Below are 19,387 nucleotides of genomic sequence, written 5' to 3' on the forward strand. Positions count from 1 at the left end.
GTCACAGGTTGGGTTGTGTTTGAGTTACGTTGGGTTTGGGTTGAGGAAGTTGAACCCAAGTCGGGTTCGGGTTGACCCGACTGGAGTTAAAACCTGATAATTTTTTTTAAAAAATTACCATTTTTCTGTTTTGTTTTTTTAGAACATAAAAACCTAAAGGGGAAAGATATCACCATAATTGGGTGAAACCGTCCCAATTTGACTCATCCGACTCGAATTGGGAAATCGGGTCGGGTTCGGTTTGAGATATTAATTTTTCAGGTTGGGTTGTGTTAGCCTTCATTGTGTTGAAAGTCGGTTTCGGGTTCAAGTTGAAGATTTAGAGTCCCGTGTTGGGTTCGAGTTGGCTTCAATCTGACCCAAGTTGCATCCCTAATCTATTCGGATCCTTATCACTATCAATTTTGAATCGAACCTTCATTGGGTCCTATTTATGATTTATGTTGGACACTCAATTTTAGGGTTAAGAGACGATAGAGGGAAGAAATTTTGAGAGAGGAGGACCTTGGTAGAGGGAAGGAATTTTGAGAGAGTGAGAGAGAGGAGGACCGTCGTCGAGAGAAAAAATGGGGTAATGAAAAGTTGTTTGTACCATTCAAAAAACATCAAAAGTCGTTTGTCATCTTGAGTAGGGTTTTAGAATGTTACAAGAAAACCCCTCATGACTATCCATAGATGAATGAAAAATATGAATGGCACTAGGCGTGTAAACGAGCTGAGCCGAGCTTGGCCCAGCTCGACTCATCAAGCTCAAGAGCTCGGCTTGGGCTCGAACCAGGCTCGAGCTCGGCCAGGCTCGCGAGCCTTACCGAGCTCAGGTTATATTAAGGGCAATGATATATTCACACCACTCATCTTCCCTGGACAGTCCTATCTAGTGTAATTTGACTACTCTTTTTACACTACAGGGGGTGGTCCAAGTAACAAATGAGGTTCCTAAAAAAGAAGTGACATATTTTGCCTTCCCCTTTCACTCCTTGGACACACACTTAACGAGCCGAACCTAGCTCGAGCTCGGCTAGACTCGTTGAGCTTAACGAGCTTGGCCAGCCGGCTTGTTAAGGATTCGAGCCAATTGACACATCAGGTTTTTCTTGGTGACATCAGCAAAATCTTGTCTTGAAAATGGTGGTCTCTCTTTTTCTCTCTAGGCTCTCTCTCCACTCATCATAATATATTTCCCTAATTAATGCTTGTCTCCTACCTTTACACACATAAATACCAGGAAAAGAAAAACCCGGCAACCAAACGGAGAAATGGTACTTTTTACATTGACACCTTCCATTCAGATCTTGTATGCTCCATCGGATTTTGTGGCTACGTCCGGGTCACAGATACAATACAAAATAATTTTGTTACTATGCCCAAATCCGTTTCATTAATGCTTGGATTCATTGGATCTATTGGCCCGTTGTCTCCTATTTATTTTCAAGAAAAGACAAACAAAAAGCAATAGAAATGCAGTCCCTCTGTATTTTTTTTGGAAAGATAAAAAACGACAGATATCGGGTGATGATATTTTCACTACTTGCACGCTCCCCTTATGACGTGATTTGACACTTTTGACGTCAAATCAGGCTATAAGGAGCGTGAATGTAAATGCGGGTGGCGGGGGGGGGTGCGGTTGAAAATATCATCTCCCTACACATTTCATTTACTTTTAGAAATATAAACGATTATCAAAAGTCAAAGATTGACAATGATTTTGACTGGAAAAAAAGACAAAAGTAAAGGCTGTCATTATCAAAACAAGGGAGTTCTGGCATCGGCACCCTTATTTTTCCACCTGCTAACAAATAACAATGTCAACCTTTTCTCTCTAGGCTGCACCGTGTTGTTCTTATAAAAACACTATTCACACGACAGTGCTTTTATAATGGGACCAGCCATCAATAATCAGAGAAGTGTCGAACAAAGTGAGTCGTGGGGCAATTTGGTAAAGGAGAGTTAAATTTGTGATAGATAGAGGGGCATTTTGGTAATTTGACTCGGGCATTGAGTCAGAGAAATATGGAGACAGGCTTTCACGTGTATCCGGTCGGGAAACCTGCGTAGCAAACATGTTGTTGAAGAAATTCCCCAACGCTTGGATTTTACAAGACACAATTACTAAATTGCCCCTCCAATTTCTGAAGGCAAGGCACGGACCTATTAAATAAATCTATTGAGATCTTAGATACCTCACAATCAATTTGTCTGAAAATCCAAACCGTTGGATCATGCACTGAAAATATGTTTAAAAACATAAACGAAGGAAAAAAAATTTGATCAGATAGATTGGTTTGGAACTTAGACTCTTTAGGTGATGTGAGTTTTGAGGCTTAGAGCTATGCATATTTACAGCATGCCTACGAAATGAACGGCCAAGATCTCATAATCCCGTCCTAACAATCGGCCTTAGGGTCCAGCATGGTCGTAGTCCCGTGCCCTATTTGTAAGATTAAAGCCTACAAAAGTCAATGGTTTAGCCCTGTTTTATTAAATATTTATACTAATTAATACAGTTTTGGATGTTGATAGCAAAACCGGGAATAAAATTGAAGCTAGGTCCCCGCTTATTCATTGTTTGGTTGCACTAGGAAAGCCGGGAAGGGGATCCTGGTTGCCCATATTGCCTCGCTTATTTCCAAAAGTCAGAGTGCAACCACAGTAAAAATTGAGGTTTTCTATGATGTGTGAACTTCTAGTCCAGTATCTTTCAGAAAGTACAGTGGGTCCCACTTCATAGGATGATCCTAAGTCCTAACCCTCTGATCTATAGGGGCCCACAACAGTATAGAAAACCCAATAGACACAACTACGTTTTGACGATAGGTGCCAACTTACGTTGAACTTTGAAGGGGCTCCATCATATCCAAGAGAGGAGAAGACCTCCATGAGAGCTCAAGGCTACCAAAACTGTAATGAGCTGGAGATCCAAAAAAGCAAAGAACATGAGCTGGGACAATTATTCAATTAATGATCTTATTTATTGTCTTCCCTTTCATGGTCTTTAATTTAGTCATTTTTGTACAAAATAATTGTCACATATGAGAATCATGGTAGCTTTCTTGACAAAAAACTATAAGCTTTCATTTCTCTTTATCCTGCTCACCATACCAATGTTCTTTATTAAAATGGACCAGAATACTATTACTGACTTTGTAACCAGCAAGAACCCGAAATAGTTACAAGATATCCATCTGAACTGCAGCACAGAAGTTTGACGCTGAACTATCTTATCAACCCCAAAAAAGGTCGGGTCGGGTTGAGTTCAAGTTCGGGTTGAGGGCATGGGCAACCCGACCCAAGTGAAATCCGACATTTTTAATCATTTTAATCATTTTTTTTTAATTTTAGTAAGCTGAAAAATTCAGGTCGGTCGGGTTAGGGTTGGGGAAAAGGGTTCCTCGGGTCAGGCCGGGAGGCCGGGTTGATTCCTCATCAGGTTGGAACTCAGGTCGGATCAGGGTCGGGTTGAGTAAATGGTTCCTCGGGTCATGTTCAGGTTGGCCTCAACCCGACCCGGTTGCACCCCTAACCATGAGATGCTTGCTAAATGGTATGTCACTTATTTGGAACAGCAGCTGCTCTCTGCCTCAGGTGGAATATATCGTTGCTAATTCAGTAAGGTCACGTTTGGATAATCACAAGATTTAGATTTGGATTTCTCACATTTGCAGTTGAGATTTGTAAATCCTTAGATTTCCAAATCAACTACAACAGTGAAAGAAAAAAAATCTATTCTGCAAGACATTATTTGGAAATCAATATTTGTGGCAATTACCTTCTCCCTTGCTGCTCCTCCAGGCCACCACTCTTTCTCCCTCAGCCCCCCCCCCCCCCACCCCCCTTTAGTATAAAAGCAGTAGTCATAAATATATTAGCGGGGTGGCCTGGGGAAGAACAGGGGGCGAGTATATCAGTTCTAATCCGAAAATTTCAAATACGGACATTTTCAGGAAAATGTTTGCAATCATATTTTGTCGAGTTGGACTGGAAAGTTGCTGTAGACTGCTCCTTCTTCAATCATATTTTCTCCTTTTCACATCTCTGTTTGGTTAGATGAGATTTTAGTGGAAGTAGTAGTCAACAAGGAGGTGACAAGGGTGGGATATGTGTAGACTTGTCTAGAGAAGATTAGAGGGAATTTTGGTAGTGTGTTTGGTTAGATGTCAAAGCATGTGGGAGAATGGAGGAGTGTCATTAACAAAATAAATAGTAGAAGAGAGAGAAAGAGAGAAAAAATAATGATTACACATGGCATTTCATATTCTACTCTTCTCCCCTCTAAAATTTACCAAAAACAAGGTTTGGCGTTGGAAAAGTAGGAGAGGGGACAATCCCGCCACATAGGCACCACGTAAGCAAAAAGCTAATAATGATGTCTCTTTCATGTCTAGTAGTCCAATGGGATTTGAGCTAAAAAATGACAACCAAACAACATTTGGTATTTCATATTCCTAGAAATGCTCAGCCCAAACAGAGCCATAGGCTTTTAGTTCTGGAATTCAAATTCAAAATTCAAAAGACAGGAATGTTGGACGGTATTCTCGAACAAATATTTAAAAAGGTATACTCAAACAAAAATTAAGAAGGTAGGAAATTTGAAGGCATTGCCAACAAAATGTATGTCATTTCTGTCTAATGTACGTAATCGGCTATTTTTGAAAATTTCCGCTTAGGCTATGATCCTATGTGTTATGTTACCGTTGAAGGAATAGATAACTTTAACTAGGGGGTGCCTTGGCAATTTTGCACCAAGTTGCCGCCCCTCTTTTTTCAAGAGAGAAAGCCATGAGCCTCATGGCTGAATTTGTCCTGTTCTTCTTTTTTTTTCTTTTTTTTTGAATGGTTTGCCCTATTCATTTAATTCATATGAGTTCCCCATAGTTAAAGTTTTACTTTGAGGAAATGTTATCAGCACAACCATGTTTTAATAATTGCAGAAATGAATCATATCTTTTCTTTTTTAATTGGCTTGTCAGGGCTCTTTGGGAATGCCTTTGACAACAGAAGATAAGAACATGGTTGTGCTGATAACATTTCCCTTACTTTTTTGGTTAAGAAGTTATGTTTTCTTCCTAGGCTCCACTTCCTTGGACGTAAAATGAAACAGAGTCTTAGTCTTTTTCTAAGCAAAGTAGAGATAAAAGTAGATAAGTTCCATAAAATAAAATAAAAGGGTTTTACTATAGAAATTCAATGGAGAGGTAGATAAAGACCAAAATCACATCTCAGAATCACTCAATGGATTATCTTTAAATGTGGAGGACCACCACCGGGTAAGTACAAGTGGGATCAACTCGTTCAATGATCCAATCAGTTTATCATATAAGAATTCACTGTGTTAAGTTTCATTTTGGACTGTTAGGATATCCTTATTCTTTACACTTGGGTTCAGCTTCTGTTAGCTCTCTGTACTCTTATGCAAGGACAAAGGGAAATCAATGAAGAAGAATCATGGCAACTGCAGGAAAAATAACACTAACAATTAGCACATATTAATTGAGAATGAATATAATCAAATGCTGCAACCAAAAAAAAAAAAAAAACCACTATAATTTCCTCGTCTACATTAAATTTTATCGGAAAAGTTTGGAAATTTTTTTTTTTCTAAAATTTCCTACTTTTTTAGACATAAAAAGGATAACTTAGAACCAACTTTATTCAAATTTCATTTAGAGAGACTTTCAAGTTATGATGGATATCCCTCTAAATTAATCATAATCATATTATTTTCCTCCAAATTGAGGGATGAAAAAATTCTCTTAAGAAAAAAATTTCTCTTGCAATCCGAACAGGTCCTAAGCAGAAACGTCAACAAGTTCAGAAAAGATATGAAAAGATATGAGAGTAATTTACATGATTTAAATTCAATTCCATTGAAGCATGGATTCTTCTACTGTTGTCAACTGTTACGAATCAAATTGGTGGGCTCACTCAAAACATATTTGGGTAGATCATATTTTGCACCTGTGTGGAAAAAAAAGGCTCAGTTAAAGAAGCATTCTAAAGAAATTTGGATCAGATGAAGTTAAGGAAAAACATGACAAGAACACACCTCTTTCATCATAACAAGTTGTCATATCAGCGCTCGAAAGAATGACACCTGCACTGTCCACTATTGTTCGTGCAAGGCGTAGATCGGCTTGTTCCGCTGCAGCACGGAGGGCATCCCAAATCTCTGATACAATGAAAAGATTAAATTTATTTTAGCCATGCCCATTTCTTCAATTCCTTTTTTCACTTAACTCCTCTCAATGCTTATGAAGAATAGTAAAAATTCAAGTGGGTTTCACTACTATTGAGGCATCAAGAAATTATTAACACCATCATTTACCTAGTTAGAAACATGAGCTCAGCAATAGAAATTGCACAGCGGAAAACAGTTGCGAGACCGCAACTCACATTCATCCCAGTTTCCATTACATTCATGTCGCTATTCCACCATCAACAGTAACCGGTATGTATGTAAACACATAGTAAAAGGTTCAACAGGAATAAACCCACTGACATAATGATAGACACAGAAAGGGGTTGGCAGGAACATCCATGAACCGTAACTTGAAGTCCTACCTGTAACTGTGTTTTTGAAGATTCAAAAGTTATTGTGGATTATTGTTATGAAGCTTCAAATGATCGATTCTGATCTACGATCCCATGGCCGGCTCTCAACCGTAGGATGTCATGAACTTCTTTGGTTTGGCTGACTTCAAATTTTAAAATTCGCGTGGACACTAGGCTTTACTAAAATCACTAAGCAGGTGAATGAGTTATGACCAGATCTGATCTTAAATATGACAGTTGGATTGAGTGAAACTCGGCCATTAGATTTATATCTTGGTTTGGCAGTTAGATCTAATGGTTGGATTTGCTTGATTTCACCTTGGATCAACAAGATTAAGCTAGATCTAAGATTTCAAGGCATACTGAAGGCTAGATCTGAATGTACTTTTAGAATGTTCACACAAACCCTAGACCGACTAGATTTGGGTAGATTATGCATAGTTACGGATTAAAGTGCTTTCCTCTATTAGTTTTAAATCTGTTTGATATCAGAGATACAAGAACTAGTTTTGGATATTAGTTTTAAAGAACCAGATTCCCTTCCCTATGGGTTTTACATCACGAATCTACCTCACTATCATATCACATGTCTGGATATTTCCTTCCCTATAATTGTTGTTAACTGCGAGCCAATTCATGCAATGTCCTTCCCTATGGGTTTTAAAGAACCAGATTCCCTTCCCTATAAGGTCATGGGGAAGTTGCTTGGTATATTATAAGTTACGTTAAGGGAGCACCAAGAAAATGGATTATATTCAAGAAGAACAACCATCTAAGAGTGGAACACTTTTCAGATGCAGATTGGGCATTGTCACCTTAGGACATGTGTTCAACTACTGAATAGTGTACCTTCATTGGAGGTAATGAGTTATTTGTCGTAGAAGAAACAAAATGTGATTGCACGGTGCAGTGTAGACTGTAGAAGCCGAGTGTCATGCAATTGCTCACAAGACCTACGAATTGAATTGATGTGGTTAAAGAACCTCTCATGGAAGAACTGAGATTCAAGATTCCTCAACCACTGAAAGTGTATTGTGATAATCAAGTCGCTAGATACATTGCGAACCATCTCGTGTTTCATGATCGAACAAAAAACATTGAAGTGGATTGACATTTTTTTCGTGAAAAGGCTGTCTCTAGCCAGCAACCAATTTGGAAGTATTTGTTCCAAACTTGGCATGAGTGACATCTATGCACCAGTTTTTTTTGTTTTTTTTTTCCGTGTGTGTGTGTGTGTGTGTGTGTGTGTGTGTGTGGTGGGGGGGTGGGGGGGGGAGGAGGGGAGAGTTAGTATATCATGTTAATTTGATAGTGCCCCATCATTGGACGACCCTAATGGCATTCTTGTAAAATATTATAAATATGATAAATTTGTGGGTTTGGGACCTACCCAAACGAATTCTCTTCTCTACTTTTTTTCATGTCCATTTCATCATCTTCTTCTTCCTTTGTATTTTCAAGCAATGATGGAGATCTCGTAACAATAACAGATGCTAACCAAAGACAATTTGAAGATTGGTCTAGGTTGTGATTTGTAGATCAACTGGTGTAATGATTTGATCGAATGGGATAATAAATGGAAATTGGCATCAAGATTCACAACTTGATCAGCATTCATTGATCTTCCGCGCAACTATTTGGAAAACAATCAAATCAACTTGCAAGTCTATTCGTGCCTCAAACCATAGGTTGATTCATTTTTGTTGAATCTGGAGCTTTAATGCTCCTTTTGGTTGCTAGTAAAATTTTTGTCCTGGGAAGTTTTTAGTAAAATTTTCGTCCCATCCCACGTTTGGTTGCCTTTTAGCACTAGAATTTTTTAATCCCACTCTTTTTCTTTCCTAGGGAATGATGTCCTCTCTCTTTCTCTCTCTTCCCTTCCCATATTTGGTAATGACACCCTTAAATTTTGGCGGAAATTTTTGGAACTGTAGGGAAAAAAAAACCTAGCAAATCCCGTTGACTTCACTGTTTGGATTAAAAACTCCCTAGGATAAAAAATTTACTGGCAACCAAACGGAGCATAAGGGTGTGCTGATTTGCATATGATCGGCTCCACCAATAACTTATTCACTTTCTTTTCTAAATGAATCATTTCTTCCTCTTTGGAAGTTGATTCTTTTCTTATCTTTCCTACATTAGCTTTCTTTCTTCATGAAGTAGATTTCTACGTTTCATTTGGACGATATATCTTATTCCTCTCACAAAGGATATGGTCGTCTTTGCTAAATTACTCCTCGTCTCCCGGTAGAGATTTTCCCCCTCTCCCAATTGAGATGAGCTTTTTTCTTTGCTTTAAGTGAAGACAAAGAAAAGGTCTTAACTTATGTTGAAACTGGGTTTCTTTCTCAAGACACAATCTCCCTGCTCTTCTTCTCTTCATAAGGCCTTTGTGAGTAGCTCGTTTAATTTCCTTTTGGAGGAGCACTCCCTCTATAAGACCCCTACGTAGTTAATGCAACTACCCCACTCCACCCCCTTAATAGGATGTCTTCAGATGATTGGTTTTTTTTATCACTCCTTCCATCCTCATGTAATGGGATGCAGGAATGAGTGCAATAAATCATCATTCCTTTCATCTTTGAATTCCACTCTTTATTATGTGAGACAAATCCCTAAATAGTAACAAAGTATATTCACCCCAATTGCTATGGGAATACCATTTAGTTGACCTATGCCTGTTTGAACAGCCTCGGTTACAAATCCCTAAATAGCAACAAAGTATATTCACATTATTCTCTTGTTAACTCCCCATAACAGCTTAAATCAAGTGCTGGCCCACACATCTATGTTGTTTTGATTTTCATGGGATTACTCCCTTCTAAACTTCATAGGGATATCCTCATTCATACTCTTTCACGATTTTGTCCTAAGAATTAAATCTCAAATCTCCTATTAGGAAGGACTGCTGAACTTACGAGCTTAAAGAGCTGAAATTTCAATCTTTCTGTGTTAAGAAGCCTTAAGCTTAATATATTAAAGATTTGATTCCCAGACTTCCTATTTGAAGAACTCTTAACTAAAGATATTAAAGAGCTAAAGATCTTGATACCTTTAATTTGCAGGTAAGCTATGGTCAATCCATCAATTATATGACACACATGCAAAATATGATACCAGAATCCAAGTTATTTTTTCATTTATTTTACCATTGATATACTTAAATGAATGTCACCTCATCCTCTAACAGTAATTAGCATAAGTAGATAAACTACTAAGTGTTTTCGTTTTCAAAGATAAGTACCTCTCTGGCCACCATAATGAGGAGCCGTGTCCCAGAACTCATCCCGCATCTGTCTGAGCTGTGTTCTGGTTATTGGTTCACTATGCTTCCAAGCCTTTGGTTTCCGAAGCTTCTTAGTATTCCCTGAGAGCATCAAACGTTTGTTATTATAATGTCCAATAGACAGAATAAAAGTAGCACAAACATAAATGGATCCAAATGTCTAGGACTTTGGTCAGGGTTCAAGCCCCCACACATAAGTTATAATATTGGTGTTAAGTATCACAATAAAAATACATAAAATTGACAAGTGTTTATTGGTAAGTAAGCTGGGATTGAACCTAAAATGGGCACGTTATGACTTGTTACTTCTGATAAAACAAGAAACCAAGAATAAAATTATAAAACAAAATGCATACTCACAGATGGAAAGAAACAAGTTACAGACAGTAAGGCCATGTCTGGCAGCCAGGATTTTATTTTTTTTTCATGATAAATTAGTGCATCCAAGATGAGAGAGATATCGGGGAGGGGTGGGAGAAGGAGGAGATTTGAGAGGGCACAATTGAGGTGAGTGTGAGAAGTGGCTAACAATCAGGAAAAAGTCGAACCAAATTTGAGTAGAGTTTTTTGTTTACTGAGTTTTTAGCCACTTCTCACCACTTGGAGACATTAGATTCCTGATTTTTAGCCACTTCACCTGCCCTATCCCTCTCACACCACTTGGAGACACTAGAATCTGAGCTTTGCCCAGACTTCTGTTTGCAATTTCAGCGTGTCCATCTGTTTGTGAATGAAACACGCTTGACTATTGTAATTTCGTACCCATCATTTTCTACAACGTCTTCCAGAAGCAACTCATAAATTGACATAAAAAATTGAAACAATAGTCTCCTTGCAGAAAAGCGTGACAATGCGAACCCCATCTAATGTTTAATTTCAGCCTAGGAAGTGAGCCGTTTATGAAAAACGTCAACAGCATCTAATATAAAGTTCCTATATATAGATTGGAGGGTTGCGATCATCCTATAGAAATGATTTTTGGGGAACAAACTATTTGTGTTGTGTTCCATCACATGGATGGTTTGGATCATCCTATGAGCGGGGTTGAAATGACATAACAAATGTGATCATCTTACAAACACTTATGTCGTGTTTGTTTTGGATTTTGAAAACCGATTGCCAATCAATAACTGATTATTGGACTCACAATCATTTCTCAAAAATCCAAAACAAACAGGGCCTCATTAACTATGCACAAATTATTCCGAAAAATACTCTTGCAGCACAGAGAAACACATCAAAGAATATGTAAAAAAAATAAAAAAATCACACAAGAGATATCAAGAAAGCAAGAATGTGGAAAATGCAGAGTATCCAAGAAGGAGAAAAGAAAGAAAAAGAATATTCAATTCAAGAAAATGAAAACCTAGAACTGGGGAAAAGAAGAAAAAGAACCAAAAATGAAATGTAGACGAGGACTCACCTTCTCCATTTCCCTGAGACGATTCAACACAACCCATCGTTCTTCTCACAAAATCAGAAAAGACAAAAAAAAAAAAAAAAAAAAAAAGAGTGAAAGGAAAATCAGAGCCGAGAAAGCTGAGTGAGAGAATTCGAGGGTTGGAAAAAGGAAAAGAAGGTGTTGGGGGGAAAAACGCTCTCCAGTTTTTATGTTTGTTCTGTCTTTCTTTCTTTCTCGTGCCCTCGCTTTTCTTCCATTTCTCGACACCAAAGGCTGCGACAGCTATAAATAAAAAAGGTCGAAGTTAAAATATCGATGAAAAATTCGCCCCTTCTATTTCTCGACATTATGTGATAGAATTATCGTTTTTTCACGTCAGTTCACTAACAAGGGATGCGAATTATCTTAAACTGGGTGTGAATTTGTTATTATTTTACCAATATGGAAACAGCGGAGACGCTAGGCTGTTTCCGTGACTAAGACCAAAATAAGTGATTTGCTAGCGTCCACCGCATAGGGAATTTCGCTGATGGAATGCTGCATGAAACAGCAGCCACGTCGGATGATGAAATGAATAAGACAAAATCTGCTGAAAAGTGAGCCAATGTGGCTGCTGTGACGTGCAACATTCCATTGGCAAAATGCCTTCTGCTATGGACACTATCAAATCCCCGAAAATAAAGGGTAAGAAGACCTTTTACGTAACTAGTCTTGGAATGTCTTTTCGGGATTCTACCTCCGTGAGATCCATTTTAAATCCGACCATACATCCGAGTATCCTAGTGGGTCCTACCATACATTATTGAGAGTTAAAATTCTTAGAAGGGGTTTTTGCAAAAGACGTCTTCTGCTTTGCTTTATTTGCACACAAAGAGTCTTCTACTTTCAAATATCGATAGCATCTTCTTACTTATTTCAGTGTGAACCTTTATTCTACTTTAAAATTAATAGTTTGCAACAAAAAAACACCACCAGTTTCAAACATTTTGATGTTTCACATGTTTTAAGCTTTTCTCTTCATAAGATTTTATGCTTTCTTTAATATATAAGTAATAACCCCTGAAGAGGCTAGAGCAAGACCTAATTGAAAATGAATCGAATTATGGATTGTGTAGTAAAGACCATTATGCCTACGGCCCAATCGACCCCCGGGAGGAGTATGTGCCTCTAAAAGATCTTTCATATTGTGCCCAATCCCGAAGTTGATATATTTATGACTCTTTGCAAACTGTTTTCATAAGGGAGAGAAACGTTGAGGGCGGGGGAGAATAACATGTAAATGAGAGAACTTTCTCTCTTTTGTGTATACACACAGAAAATTCTCCCTTCTATCTTGTTCTTTTCTCTCACAGAACTTTTTTTAGGGCAAATCATCGGCACCAATAGTGTTCACTGAGTCTGAGCTACTGTGTACACACCCTTAAAGATGCGTAAGAGTAGCGTTGTATCTTGGAGATAGGCTGTAAGTAACCTGATTGCATACCAACTGTGGTAGGGCCATATAATATATTTTTAGGGCAATATAATCTATTTTACGGGAAATCTGATCTAATTTCATTTATGGGTTTGTATATTACGTCCACTCTATCGTCAGTGATTTCATATTCTTCAATTAGCTACTTGATATAAATCGTTTAGATTGTTGAACTGTTTATTATAAATCACAAATCATCCTTCATTTCAAATAAAAAACCCAAATTATTCTAACACATGCAACCAGAACAACTTATGACAACTAAGAAAGCTACCCTATGTTACACATTGCTAACCAAGTCACATCTATTCTGTTTTTAATTGATATAACTACAGTCTACTTAATGAGTCGTCGACATAAATCTTGCAGAAATTCAATCATATTAACCATAATTGAGTCCAATCAACCCTCTAATCAGACCAAAATTTTGAGTCATTACCTATTGGATGCCTTGTTATTAGCCACTAATTAAAGAAATTTGAATAATTAAAAAAGGAAATATAAATCAATAATTTAATGAGAGAGAGAGAGTTGAAAGATCATTTTCATTTAAAAGAGAGTAGCTAGCCACGAGAGAGAGTTTAAAGATCATTTTCAATTAAAAGAGAGTGACCTGGTGTTAGGTTTTTTAGGGATGTTGGGTAAGGGAGACAGATCTTCATGCGTGGTAGTTATTCTTCCTCTGCCCCTATGATATGAACAACCCCCATATCTTATCTTCCTGTTATACTTTGACTTTTCACCATTGATGTTGGTATTTTGCTTCTCTTATCTTTGTTTTTATCTTTTCTTTCTATACACGGTTCCCTTATCATTTTTTCTTTTCTTAATTTTTTGGCTGATCATAAATTCACACCCCGTGTGGGATAATTCGCACCCCTTAACGGGAATTGACATTAAAAAAAAAAAAAGGCTTGAAGTCTGCCGCATACATACCCTCTTTTAAAGGGTCTCGAATTATCCCACAAGTGGTGCGAATTTATCATCACCCTTTTTTTGTCGGTAAATTTTGTTTGTAGTATGGCTAGGTAGTTTCGTAGAAAGCCATTTTGCGGCTCACTTGTGCAAGAGACAACCCTCACACGAATTAAATGAATAAAATATCAGCTAAAAAGTTAGCCTGCGTGATGTTAGGGGTAAAACCCGCTCTTCCAATAATTACACGGCATGTGGTGCATATTCTAAATAAGGAACCAAACTTGCCTCCTAGAGTGTAAGCTCAAGAAATTTTCTCCATCTCTCGAGAATAATAACCTCATCTAAGTAGGAAAGTGCTCCAAAGGGAAAGTCCCTGTTAAGCACGATTGTCCTCTTCCAAGGACGGCTGACTAGTATAGAAACCAGTTCCGAAGAGGAAACCTAGTGCTTATCAAGATAAGCATGGAAACTTACTCCAGAGGGAGTCGACCAATACAGGAAAACTCCCACTAAGGCAATTATCCTAAACCGTTGTGAACTCATTTTCTATAAATAGACCCACGTTCAAAGTTACGCATCTTCTTCACTATTCACTAATTCAAAAGCATTATAACTCTCTTCTTTGTTTCTCCTATTGGCTGGATTTCTCCTGCTTGTGCCGATTTCTGACTTGAGCGTCGGAGTGGTCTCTCGGAATCTCTCCAGGACCCCTATCGCATGTTTTTTGAACGCAGGATGAACACAAATTGGAGCTGTAACATCCATTGATCTTGGAACCATATTTTGGCATCATCAAGCTGTTATCTAATTTGCATAACACCGCTCATTTTATTATATTTGTTATGGGTAACGTTTTATCCCAAGAACAAAAGCATTAATATTTTATCCAAGAACAGAGGTCGGTGTGAATGGAGGATAGCAAGTCTATCAAGGGATAAAATAAACCCCAAGATGCAATCCCCGTGGAGAACAGCTTCAAGTTTGGAAATTGATACACGTGCAATCACAGAGGAGTGACATTATTGAAACAAGGGTGTGTGGATATCATTTTCCTATATTTCCGACCAATTGTGGGGTGTATGTCCCTTTTTTCAAATGATCTTGTGTTTTCTAATTTTTAGGCATTAAAATGAAATGAAATACACACGTATAAATATTTGATTTTCCCACGTAAAAAAATAAAAAAATCCCAATGGATGCACAATAAATTATTTTTATTGCACATCCGTAGAAATAGAGACATAAAGTTGGGAGGGACCCAATTTCTAATGCATTTTTAACTTTAAACGTCACTAACTCCATGCCTTCTTCGCATCAAAGTGGGGTTGGAATTTTAAAAGGGTTGCTTGTATTATCCTCGGCATTATAAAATCTTTTATCCTACCTAATAATATGTCTATGGTGTATTAAAGCTGTACAGAACTTTAAATATTAGTTTTTTATTTTCAATTGTTCAAAGTTGTAAATTTTCAATTCTAATGTCCATGTTTGTGGGCTATTATTCTTTCATTTTAATACTACACTATTAGCTATAATATTGCCCAACTTATGATCAGTCTAGAGACTCATCTAGTGGGCCCTATTCTGTATATTTTCTGGCCCAGAAATCATGTTGATTAGATATCTAAGTTATCATATTCAGCATTTAATCACTAGTGGAGCTATTTACAAATTCTTAATTGCAGGATTAAGATCTTCTAATCAGCATGATTTCTTGAAAATGGGGCCCACAAAATCTTTGGTCCAGTTTGGTCAGAGATGGGCCCCATCTGCTGCTAGTATGGAAAAAGGCACCCTTCCAGATATACTTAAGGCCATGTTTGTCTGCCACGAAGTTTTTAGTTTAGCAACTGTTCCCGTTATCAGGGGGCGAATGCGTTAGAGGGTACGTGAGAGGGAAGAATATTTCAGTAGGGCTCGACCTGATTGGAAATTTGTAATAAGATGAGGTGCACCAATGAGTATGCCGTAACAAAACCACCTTCAAATGATATGAACCGTTTGTTTGATCTGCTATCACAAAAATAATGCCAATACCCTCTCCTTACCTTCAATTATGTGTACTTTTCCTCGTTGAACATGTGGATGTTAGGATTGCATGACTGAAATGATTTTTGGACCGCAGGAAATCCAAAGCAAGACCTATTAAATGGATGGTTCAGGTCATTAAAAGGTGGTACTCGCTATGTTTTAGTTGTCCCCTGTTCCTACGAAGCCAGGCGGGGGCCCCGGCAATTGCCCCTCTCGATTTTTGCAGAAAATTTTCAGAGTCAAGGGGATTGGATACTGGGTAGATCTGGTGGTAGGGATTTTGATGTGGGTCCCATTCGTTGTTCAAAATCGAAACGTAAGCCAACTGCATAATGGGCCTAATGGTAGGGTTTTTTTATGTGGGTTGTTCAAAATCGAAACGTAAGCCAACTGCATAATGGGCCTAATGGTAGGGTTTTTTTATGTGGGTCCCATTCATAGTTCAAAATCAAAACGTGACGAGAGGACTCTTGCGCTTAAATGAGAAGTTTCCGGAATAAAATATCGGGAATGATATACTCGACCCTTTTATTATTTGGGACAGCCCAGTTTATTATAAAAGAGGAGTCATAATTGCACTAGAGGGGCTGTCCCAAATAGATCATTACTTTCCATTTTTTATACAAGGAAAATTATATTTCTAGTTTGAGAAATGTTATCAACACAACCATATTTTGATATTTGCACAAACGCAGCTCTATTTTCTTATTTAACAGGCTTTTGAGAGCTTTTTGGGAAATGTAATAACCTTTTGACGAGAAATTATATGATGGGAGGCCATACAAACTCATATTTTTCAAAATGTACAGTACGGGGTACTCCATACGATGATCCAAACCGTCCATGTGTTGGGTCACAACGTAAAATCGGTTGTGCCAAAAAAAAAAATCATTTCCATGGGATGATCCTAACCCCTCGATCTATAGGGAGACTACCTCTAGTTTCTTCTCTTATAGGCTTTTGAGAGCCTTTTGGGAAATGTAATAAACTAATAACCTTTTGACGAGAAATTATATGATGGGTGGCTGTACAAACTCTTATTTTTCAAAATACACAGTACGGCCCACTCCATAAGATGATCCAAACGGTCCAATTGTTGGGCTACAACATAAATATGTTGTGCCCAAAAAATCATGTCCATGGGATGATCCTAACCCTTCAATCTAAGGGAGACTGCACATTATGGAAACTTCAATAGATTGGAGGGTTAGGATCATCCTATGGAAATGGTTTTTTGGGCACAGCATATTTGTGTTGTAGCCCAACAATTGGACCGTTTGGATCATCTTATGGAGTGGGCCGTACTGTGTATTTTGAAAAATAAGAGTTTGTGCAGCCACCCATCATAGAATTTTTTAATTGAAAGGTTTGTACAGCCACCCATCATGTAATTTTAAAATTGAAACTAATTTGAATAGAAATTTGTGCAAATTTAATTTTTTTTACTTTAATAGCGAGTCTTGTTATAATGAAGTCGTGCACTAATGAAACATGTGTTCAAAGTCGCGCCCTAATGAAGCATTCCTCAACAGGGGTTCGTTTGCATGCATGTAATATAGCAGTAGAAGGAAAATGGATTTTCATTTCTTTACTTCCATTTTCTCTTGATTTGAGAGGACAATCAAACAATACAAAATGGAAATGGCTTGAATTTGGAAAATTTACAGCCTGCCATGACGATCAAATGATGGAAGGAAATAGAAACCGCTGCTTTTAAATTTACAGCCTGCCATGTGTAAACAACCCATTACTCCAAAAGCTTAAGATGTTATAGATAGTATTATTTAATCATTTATTTGGATCCATTATCACTATTATTCTTTCAGTGTTGAATCAAGATCCGTTTCAACCATCCATAGTATCTTAGGTCCTATTTACATTCGAAACTTCAGGGAGAAAATTTGTAGTAAAAAATGCCCAAAATAAAAGCAGAAAATGCAATGTTATTTGTCATTTTGAGAAGAGGTTTTTAATATTCTCGTGAATAGTAATAGGGATTCACTAGGGACCATTGCATAAGGCATTTCGCGGACGGGTTTCTTACCTCTCAAAAAATATAGTCCCACATGGGAAAGTAGGAGAGATTCTTTTATCCATATATGATGGATTGTTGAGGGAAAAGGCTTGCCTTTCAAAGAGCAAAATACAAACAAAAATAACATACGCGTGTCGTGCCGGGCCGGGGGCATGGGTTGGGTTTTTCCAACCCAAACTTTTAATGCTCTGTTTGGTTGCCGGGTTTTTTTGGTTCCTGGGAGTTTTGTGGGAGAGTAAGTTAAATTCTGGTCTCATCTCATGTTTGGTTGTCTTTTAGCACTAGGTTTATTTTAATCCCACTTTTGTAATGATTACTTGTGGGGTGAATTTTTTAATCCCACTTTTGTAATGATTGCCTTTTCATCCCATCCCAAGATAACCCCAGGAACAAAAATAAACTCAGGAACCAAAAATAAGCTTGAGAAGAATTTTTTTCTACCCAACAGTTCAAGCAACCAAACAAAGGTTTTTTTTTTTTTCCACCATATCTCCCAGGTATTTTTTTCTCCCACATAACCAAACATGGGATTTTTATTTTACCAGGATACTTCTAGGACTTTTTTTTTCCCACCTATCTCCCAGGGTATTTTTTTCTCCCACATAACTCCCAGGAACAAAAAAAACCCGGCAACCATACAGAGCATAAAAGGTGTTTTTACCACTTTAGGGGGTGCCACGAACAAACACTCTCTACTTATCTGCATTTTTTTAACACTAAAAAAGAAAACGTTTTCGCTCTTTGGTCTTCTGTTAACATAACAAAATTTTTAGATTTTCTTTCTATTAACAGAAACATTTCTGTTAACAGAACACCTTGGTCTTTATCTAATTTATTCATAGTGTTCCGTCATCTCCTTCCTCTCTGTCTTTTTTGTTTTGTTGGGCATTCAGCTTGTGATTTAGATCTATCTGATTGTGCAGTTCAGATAGATATCAACGGTGCGTTAGGCTGTTTTATTCTAGGGTGATTGCGTTTGGACGTGTTGCACTAAATGTTCTTCCTTAAAATGAGTGACCCAGCTTGTGTCTCATCTTGCCTCATCGAAAATGTTCTACCAATCATCTATTTACCTGTTTTCACATAATTCCAGTTACGCCATATTTAAATTTAGGGATAATTACATTTACACCCCCTCTAGTTTCGACACATCCACTTCAACCCCTATAGTTTAAAAAGTTACAAAAGACATCCCCTCTAGTTTCGTTTTGTTTAAGGTTTGCCCCCTCAGCTGAAGGTTCGTCCATAGATTGAAGGGTTAGGATGATCCGATGGAGCTGATTTTTTGGGCACACCCTATCTATGTCAGGACCCATCAAATGAAAGCTTTGGATCATCCAAATAATGTGGGCCCATACCAGAATCCAAACACTACCAAAATTCTACATGAATGCTCCCAAGCAAATCCCATACAGTAATAAGTCAAATAAAAATACGAAGCGTGTTTATTACACCGTGGGCTCCATACTGATATAAAGATATGGAGGATCCAATGGACATCTTGGACCCAACTGTCGTGACCAAATCTCGTCCATTAATGTTCAAATTAATGACCAATTCCCCACCCCCGAGTCTTGCGCAAGGAGATTTTGGTGTGTATAAATCAGAATAGCAAGGTTATTTTTGTAATTGTGTCGAACAATAAAACCTTCAAATAGACAGAGCCTAGGGTTTTATTCCCGATGCCCTGTT

The 19,387-nt window shown here is 37.8% G+C and overlaps 1 protein-coding gene across 1 annotated transcript; it reads right to left on the reverse strand.

The window, feature by feature from the left end:
- Positions 1–5,191: 5,191 nt before the first annotated feature.
- Positions 5,192–11,514, reverse strand: LOC143846615 (uncharacterized). Its single transcript, XM_077355100.1, has 5 exons — positions 11,259–11,514; positions 9,794–9,916; positions 6,044–6,166; positions 5,845–5,955; positions 5,192–5,449 (listed from the first exon to the last, which is right to left on the reverse strand). The coding sequence occupies exons 1-4, from the start codon at positions 11,293–11,295 to the stop codon at positions 5,891–5,893; spliced, it is 348 nt and encodes a 115-aa protein (XP_077211215.1). The 5' UTR covers positions 11,296–11,514; the 3' UTR covers positions 5,192–5,449; positions 5,845–5,890.
- Between the last annotated feature and the right edge of the window lie 7,873 nt (positions 11,515–19,387).

Source organism: Tasmannia lanceolata, unplaced genomic scaffold, assembly GCF_043159265.1.
Source record: "Tasmannia lanceolata isolate RefF3 unplaced genomic scaffold, GAP_Taslan_0.1 ptg000015l, whole genome shotgun sequence".
In the NCBI taxonomy this organism is placed as follows: domain Eukaryota; kingdom Viridiplantae; phylum Streptophyta; class Magnoliopsida; order Canellales; family Winteraceae; genus Tasmannia; species Tasmannia lanceolata.

Coding starts and splice junctions, on each gene's coding strand:
- LOC143846615 (XM_077355100.1), bottom strand. CDS start 11,295: ATGGGTTGTGTTGAATCGTCTCAGGGAAATGGAGAAG. Junction 9,917..11,258: donor GTCTCAGGGAAATGGAGAAG/GTGAGTCCTCGT, acceptor TGATGCTCTCAG/GGAATACTAAGAAGCTTCGG. Junction 6,167..9,793: donor TCATTATGGTGGCCAGAGAG/GTACTTATCTTT, acceptor TCATTGTATCAG/AGATTTGGGATGCCCTCCGT.